Genomic DNA, 8367 nt, shown 5'->3' with positions numbered 1-8367 from the left:
CCTACTAGTGGAAACCACTAGAATGATTGCTCCCCAAATACTCTTCCTCTGGAAACCTTGCCACTAACAAGGATGGACCTTAACAGCCAATGAGTCTAATGTGACCTACCTCTCTGGCCACAAAGATTTAAAACAGAACTGGACATTGAGTTTCTGAATGTGGCAATGAACAAAATTAAGGTGAAATCAAGAGCTGAGACTTGAGTAATTTCTAAAAAATAAGGGAATGGAAACTCAGAGAAAGCAAATTTCCACATAGAGAAGACCCGAGGATATGTATTTAGCAATAAAAATAAAAGTAAAAACACAGCTCATCTCCTGGTTTTCCAATGACTTAGTAGTATATATAGGGCATTGATAGGCTGGTGGGATAGTGTTCAACACCCAATCAATTCTGATAAAGCTCATACAGTTTTCTTCAGAGAACTGGGACAAGGTAGCTTTTTAGGACTGACATAATCATTTAACATATCTCACAAATGTGAAGGACATGAAGGTATGGGGTAAGCATGAAAGTTGCCAGTCTAATTCCAATAAATGTATGATTTATGTAATAGATTTTATCTGATTCCATACTTTCTAAGCTTTTCTAAGGGATGTTGTATTACAACTTGTGTAGCCTTTCACATGGTGGAATGCATCGGTGGTTAGTGCAGACATTTTAGGTTAGCGCAGACATCTACTGCGCTAACCTAAAAATAAAAGTTAGCTTGGTCATTGGGTCCTTTAACTATTTGTTTCCCCTTTCTTCCCCGTTGGTTTTGTTTTACCAAAGTGGCCGCCGCCCCGCTCTCTCCTCATTGGTGGGTTTTTCCGCAGGTGGCAGCTCTAGCCCCGCCCACCAGTCGCCGCCCCTTGCCCTAAGTTCTTGAGAATTAACCGATAGACCAGAGGGAGGGGGCGGGGTGGGCGCCGGATGTGACGTTTCCGGAAGCGCCGAGTGTCGTCCGCGGGGACAGGTGGGGAAGGGTCCCGGGAGTATGGTGGGGCCGGGCCGCTGAGCGTGGTCGGACTCTGGCGGGGAGCGGCCACCGTGAGTGTGGGGCCCTCAGCCTTCTCCCCGCGCCCCCTGCCCGGCCTGCCGCGCGCGAGGCCCCTGACGGCTCTGGTCCCCAGCCGGGCCCAGCACGTCCCCTCCTACCGCACGCAAAAGACCCGAAAACCTTGGCTGATTTTGCCGGGTGTTGACAACTTGGGCTTGAGTGCCTTCGAGAAGGGGGCCTCACGCAGTTGTCAGGAGGTCCCTCTCCACTGTATACGCCCCCTTCGCTCATTCCTGCTACTTCCTTTCGCCTCCTCATTTTTCCCCCTCGGTTCTTTACGCCACCTTCCCCACTTATTTACGGATACTGCATCTCCTCCCTGGAGTGTGGCTGAGCCTTGGAGCTCTGGGCACCACTTCCTGGCCTCGGGAGGGGGTTCCATTCTCTACCAAAAGATCCTCTACCGAGAGGGACTGAAGAGCAACAAGCTTGCTATGCTTCAGTTAGCTTTGATGGGCTTTGCCCTGAGTTTATTAATTAGACAATTTGGGGAGTTTTTAGATTTGCTAGTAGCTTTCTGAGCCCCTAAAAAAGCTCGCACAGGAGACGGAATACCTCTACATCCCTGGTAGTCCCCACAACTTTTGTACTATTAGGGTGTTTGAGAAGAAGGTTGGTGGAGGAAGTGTGACCTAGAGATAGAATTGGCCCGGAGAAGACCATCTCTGAGGGAGGGGTTGGAATGGAAAACAAAAACAGTGGATAGACAAATGAAACTGAAATGTCAGGATTTCTGGGCAGATAAGAATCCTGACTGAAGCAAAAGATCTCTGTTGGGAATGAGTAAGGTTTAAGATTGAAAGGACAAAATGAGGCCAGTTGACACAGGGCCTTGAATTCCAAAATCTACTGTAGCTTGTATATTTTACAGCATGCTGGTTAGGATGTGCTGTAATTCAGTATGTATCCAATTACCAGAATCTTTTTGGAAATGATCATAGAGTGACATCTGATTGGAAGTTGGAGTCTGATTCTAACGGCAACAATATCAAGAAAGATTATAGAATGACTGCAGTCTGAGACCCAAGGAGGGAAAACTTCCAGGGTTTTTTGTTGGTTTGTTTTTTGCATTTCAAGTTACCTTTGTGTCCTTTTGTTATTCAAAGAGTACTTAGTCTTTGAAGATAGATTTGAATAAATTGTTTTCTAGATCTAAATTCCTTGCCCTGAAATGGTGAATGATGTTGTAGATTGACTGGAATAGTGGTTTCATGAGCAGAGTTAGGATTATGAGCATTCATTCCCACACCATTTCCTCTAACTAACCGTATGCTCAAGTCAGTTACCCTCAGGTTAAATGATCAGCTTGAAGTCAGTTATCATCATGAAAGTTGATTGAGTATACTCTGCCAGGTACTGGGGTGGATGGAAGTGGGTAGCTGGGAGGACAGATAATGGAAAAAATATAAGATACTGTCCCTATTTTTATGATGCCAAGGGCAGGACTACCTAATGACATGGAATGATTAGCATGAAGAGAGAATTGAACCCCTCGTGGCTCATTATAGTTATACTCTTTGTACCACCTAATTATGGTGCAGGGATTATGGGTTTTTGAGTCTGCCAATCCGTTCGTCCTTGTGATATAGGCTTCCTTGAGGGTCTCAGGCTTCTTGTGGGAAAGAGACCTTATTTGATATGAGCTACAGCATGTGGTATTTTTCTCTTAATTTCTTTGTAAGGTAGAGGTTTGTGGGAAAAACACAGTGTACTAGGCTGTGCTCGGCTGATGGGGTCCTTGGTGTTGATGCCATCTTTTTTTTTTTCTGTTTCAGAACTTCTTGGTCCTGATGTCTGACCATGGAGATGTGAGCCTCCCACCCGAAGACCGGGTGAGGGCTCTCTCCCAGATGGGTAGCGCAGTGGAGATAAACGAAGACATTCCACCCCGTCGGTACTTCCGCTCTGGAGTGGAGATTATCCGAATGGCATCTGTTTACTCTGAGGAAGGCAACATTGAACATGCGTTCATCCTCTATAACAAGTATATCACGTAAGACGCCTCCAGTTTCCTTTTTCTTTTCCGGTGACTGATGCCTCACTCATTCTGTCCTTGTGCTCGTTTATTTCAGCTCAGAATTGCTAAAACTAGAGAACTTTACAGCATCATTATCATTAATCATTTTTGCTAGCAGCTCCTACATATTGGCTGTCCTTGACATTCAAAGACATGAATACTGAAAGTGTTGTTTTCATGACTCAGTAATTTCATGAGTAAGAGACCTAGCTCTTTGGCTTGTGCCCACATGGCCCAGCTGTTAGGCAAGAGAGTTGGTGTTTAAACTATACATGTTTTGTATTGATGAATGTTTTTCGCTGTCCTCTCTCTATTAAGAGAGCCAATCAGAGAATTATTGTTGAGGTTTAACAGAGCCAAAATTCCTCACCTCTACTTATTTTGTAGCAAATTGAATGACTCAGGAAAAAGTTTTTTTCTTAACCTTAATCATAAGCATAAAAATCATCAAATAAGTATTGATCACCTACAGTTTGTATAGCTCATCATAAGACCTTTCCCTTGAGTTGCTTAGCCTCTTGCAGCATAAATTGAAGATTTCAGTTCAGTTAACAGGAACAATTGCTAAAGCCCCAGTGATATTGGAAAAGATGTCTAATTTAGGAAGGGAATAATGTTAAAGGGTCTCATTTATAATTTCTAGTTTTGTTCTTTCATGATACCAGGATCTTAAAATAATAATAATTACAGTGTATTTGTATGGCTCTTAAATAGTTTATAGAATATTTCACCTGCATTATTTCACTTGATCTTCACAGTTCTGCGCACATTGAGTAAGGCGCATCATCCTCCCATTCTGCATATGAGGAGACACCCTCCGGGTTTAGCAGTAGACTTTGTTCCACAGTTTGGAGTGACAAAACCTGGATTTTCTTAACTCTTAATTCAGGATTCATTCTACAACATAGGTCCTGTTCTTTTTGTTTTCTTTTTGATAATGTTCCATGAATTGAAGGTAGTCTTTTGAGATCGTAGTCTTGAGCCACAGTAATTTTTGGTTATTTTTTATTGTTTTTGAATAGGTAACATGTACCTGTAGTACAGAATTCAGAAGGCACAAAAGGGTGTATATTTAAAAACTAAATCTCCCTACCACTCTTCTTTGCCCCCAAACCTTTAGCTCCCCTCCCCAGAGACAATCACTCTTATTAGTTTCTTATATGTTCTTCCAAAGATGATGTATGCCTATCAATTATATGATACTAAGTTTTTGATCACATGCTACTCTAAAGCAGAGTCTGTCAGCTTTGGTGTTAATGACATTTGGGGTTGAATAATTCCTTGTTGTGGGGAGTGTTCTGTGCATTGTAGCATATTTAGCAGCATCTTTGGTCTCTGTTCACTAGAGGCCAGTAGAACCCTTTACCCCCAAGTTGTGACAACCCAAAATGTCTCCAGACATCAACTAATGCTTTTTAAGAGGCAAAACTGACCCAGTTGAGAACCAGTACTCTAAAGAAGAGTAGGTGTAAGAGTGGATTGCCTAGAATTCATATTGTAATTTTAGAATGGAGAAAAGGGACTGCTATTGTTTTTTTTTTTTAAGTTTAGAAATAGTGTCTGTTTCCTCAGAGATCTTGCGTCCATCCATACCATAATGTCCTGTTATGTGGCCTCAATGTTGATAAAGTTTCGTAGAATTATAATTATATTTCTGCCTCTCTTTGCTTTTATGGTTTTTCATTCCTAGGCACAATGGGCACAAAATTTATTTTCCTGAGAAGTTTCTTTGGCTATTGTCCCTCTCTTCATATACTCTGCTGCTGGTAGAATTAGTATTCTTGTATATTTCCAGTAATCTTGTAGGTAGTTCTCTCAGAATGAGGGGCACAATTCTTTTTTTTTTTTTTTTTTTTTTTTAAAGAATGATAATATATTTTTTTAATTAAAAAAAAAGAGTACGTGACTATATAGAGACTATTGTGATGAACTCTCCTACACAACAGCCAGCTTCAACTATTTTCCACTTCTGGCCAATCATTTTTTTCATCCATGCCCTTACCCACTAGTCCCTCCCTCAGATTATTTTAAGGCAAATCCCAGCCATCCTGCTATTTCATCTGTAAATATTTAGTATGTATCTCTAAATATCAATATAAGAACTCTTCTTTTATTAAACACAAACAGAGTACAATTACAATACCTAAAGAATTAACAGTACATCTTAATATCAAAAATCCAGTGGGTATTCAAATTACCCCTGTGGTCTATCCAGCTTGGTTGTTCAAATCAGGCCTCAGTTAAAATTCATATGTTGCAATTAATTGAGGAGGCTCTTAAATTTTTTTTAATCTATAGGCAGAGCCAGCTTCAAGTTGTGCAACCTATGCAGTCACACAGGGTCCCTTGCTCAGGGGTATCCCATGCTTGGAGTTTAATGCTCTGCAGTCGCTGTCTTGAAAGTCTTAATAATCGTATCCTTGCATTTGTGTTGTTTTTTTTTTTTTTAATTTTTTTTTCACACACACACACTGTATTTTATTTTTACAAGAGATAAATAGACTGACACCAAGCATTGTACATGGATGACCACAACAAAAGCAACAATGATTGCAATTACCAAACATGAAACACACTCATACTATGTCATAATATTGACATTCAGTCCAGTAATCCTCCACTGTAACAGCTCCTTTACTTTGCAGTGAAAATTGATTTGTATATTCTTTGCCTCTGAGTCCTTGTGGGAGTTTTTTTTTTTTTTTAATTCAGACAGAAAGTCACAAAAATTATACTCATCCTCATCAGTTCACTCAGTCCCATGTAATTAATTTTTTTTTATCTTGATCTTTTGTTAGCACTTTTATGAGTTCATCAGTTTTTCATTAGAGTTCTGAAAATGCTTATTCATTCAGTTCAGCAGTACAGTCAGTTACCAGAAACCTGTACTTGTCAGAGTCTTTTCCATGAATTTCTTGAAGATGAAACCCTTTTATGGGAACATATTTGCAAAATCATCAGAGTACACCCAGAACTGTCTGTAAATGACAAAAGACTTAAAAATGACCACTGTTAAAGATTTGATGAAAGTTCATAATAATGCAGTTGACAAGAAAATTAGTTATTTCTGAGATATACATTTTAAAGTAATAACTAAGATTATTACTTATAACATTATACCAGAACATATAAGATTTTTAGAAATTTCATGTAATGTCTGAAACATTTATATTAACATATTTCCATACATATTTCCATACAAATACAAATATAAGATTTTTAGAAATTTCATATAATGTCTGAAACATTTATATTAACATATTTCCATACATATTTCCACACAAATACAAATATAAGATTTTTAGAAATTTCATGTAATGTCTGAAACATTTATATTAACATATTTCCATACAAATAACCCAATGAAAGTTTAGTATTAGTTGTTTTGTTTGTTTGTTTTTTTATACTGCAGGTTCTTATTAGGCATCAATTTTATACACATCAGTGTATACATGTCAATCCCAATCGCCCAATTCAGCACACCACCATCCCCACCCCACCGCAGTTTTCCCCCCTTGGTGTCCATATGTCCATTCTCTACATCTGTGTCTCTATTTCTGCCTTGCAAACTGGTTCTTCTGTACCACTTTTCTAGATTCCACATATATGCATTAATATACAATATTTGTTTTTCTCTTTCTGACTTACTTCACTCTGTATGACAGTCTCTAGATCCATCCACTTCTCAACAAATGACTCAATTTCGTTCCTTTTTATGGCTGAGTAATATTCCATTGTATATATGTACCACATCTTCTTTATCCATTCGTCTGTTGATGGGCATTTAGGTTGCTTCCATGACCTGGCTATTGTAAATAGTGCTGCAATGAACATTGGGGTGCATGTGTCTTTTTGAATTACGGTTTTCTCTGGGTATATGCCCAGTAGTGGGATTGCTGGGTCATATGGTAATTCTATTTTTAGTTTTTTAAGGAACCTCCATATTGTTCTCCATAGTGGCTGTATCAATTTACATTCCCACCAACAGTGCAAGAGGGTTCCCTTTTCTCCACACCCTCTCCAGCATTTGTTGTTTGTAGATTTTCTGATGATGCCCATTCTAACAGGAGTGAGGTGATACCTCATTGTAGTTTTGATTTGCATTTCTCTAATAATTAGTGATGTTGAGCATCTTTTCATGTGCTTCGTGGCCGTCTGTATGTCTTCTTTGGAGAAATGTCTATTCAGGTCTTCTGCCCGTTTTTGGATTGGGGTGTTTGTTTCTTTAATATTGAGCTGAATGAGCTGTTTATATATTTCGGAGATTAATCCTTTGTCCGTTGATTCGTTTGCAAATATTTTCTCCCATTCTGAGGGTTGTCTTTTCGTCTTGTTTATGGTTTCCTTTGCTGTGCAAAAGCTTTGAAGTTTCATTAGGTCCCATTTGTTTATTTTTGTTTTTATTTCCATTACTCTAGGAGGTGGATCAAAAAAGATCTTGCTGTGATTTATGTCAAAGAGTGTTCTTCCTATGTTTTCCTCTAAGAGTTTTATAGTGTCCAGTCTTATATTTAGGTCTCGAATCCATTTTGAGTTTATTTTTGTGTATGGTGTTAGGGAGTATTCTAATTTCATTCTTTTACATGTAGCTGTCCAGTTTTCCCAGCACCACTTATTGAAGAGACTGTGTTTTCTCCATTGTATATCTTTGCCTCCTTTGTCATAGATTAGTTGACCATAGGTGCGTGGGTTAATCTCTGGGCTTTCTATCTTGTTCCATTGATCTCTGTTTCTGTTTTTGTGCCAGTACCATATTGTCTTGATTACTGTAGCTTTGTAGTATAGTCTGAAGTCAGGGAGTCTGATTCCTCCAGCTCCATTTTTTTGCCTCAAAACTGCTTTGGCTATTCGGGGTCTTTTGTGTCTCCATACAAATTTTAAGATGATTTGTTCTAGCTCCGTAAAAAATGCCATTGGTAATTTGATAGGGATTGCATTGAATCTGTAGATTGCTTTGGGTAGTATACTCATTTTCACAATGTTGATTCTTCCAATCCAAGAACATGGCATATCTCTCCATCTGTTGGTATCTTCTTTAATTTCTTTCATCAGTGTCTTATAGTTTTCTGCATACAGGTCTTTTGTCTCCCTAGGTAGGTTTATTCCTAGGTATTTTATTCTTTTTGTTGCAATGGTAAATGGGAGTGTTTCCATAATTTCTCTTTCAGATTTTTCATCATTAGTGTATAGGAATGCAAGAGATTTCTGTGCATTAATTTTGTATCCTGCAACTTTACCATATTCATTAATTAGCTCTAGCAGTTTTCTGGTGGCAGTTTTAGGATTCTCTATGTATAGTATCATGTC

At 38.9% G+C, this 8367-nt stretch overlaps 1 protein-coding gene across 3 annotated transcripts in view; it reads left to right on the top strand.

Annotated features, from left to right (window-relative positions):
- The first annotated feature begins 899 nt into the window (after positions 1–899).
- The window catches only part of STAMBP (STAM binding protein), a 42052-nt gene continuing 34584 nt past the window's right edge, over positions 900–8367 (top strand). For 2 of the 3 annotated variants that reach the window (XM_059942355.1, XM_059942353.1), the window contains exons 1-2: positions 952–1033; positions 2819–3036. In XM_059942355.1, coding sequence (XP_059798338.1) covers positions 2834–3036 — 203 coding nt within the window. In that variant the 5' untranslated portion in view covers positions 952–1033; positions 2819–2833. Of the gene's footprint in view, positions 1034–2818; positions 3037–8367 lie in introns of all 3 variants that reach the window. The other variant, XM_059942354.1, reaches the window with a different exon arrangement.

The sequence above is a fragment of the Balaenoptera ricei genome, chromosome 13 (assembly GCF_028023285.1).
Source record: "Balaenoptera ricei isolate mBalRic1 chromosome 13, mBalRic1.hap2, whole genome shotgun sequence".
NCBI classification, from domain to species: Eukaryota; Metazoa; Chordata; class Mammalia; order Artiodactyla; family Balaenopteridae; genus Balaenoptera; species Balaenoptera ricei.
Note: the sequence above shows the minus strand (reverse complement) of the source record. Positions and strands in the feature narration are given on the sequence as shown.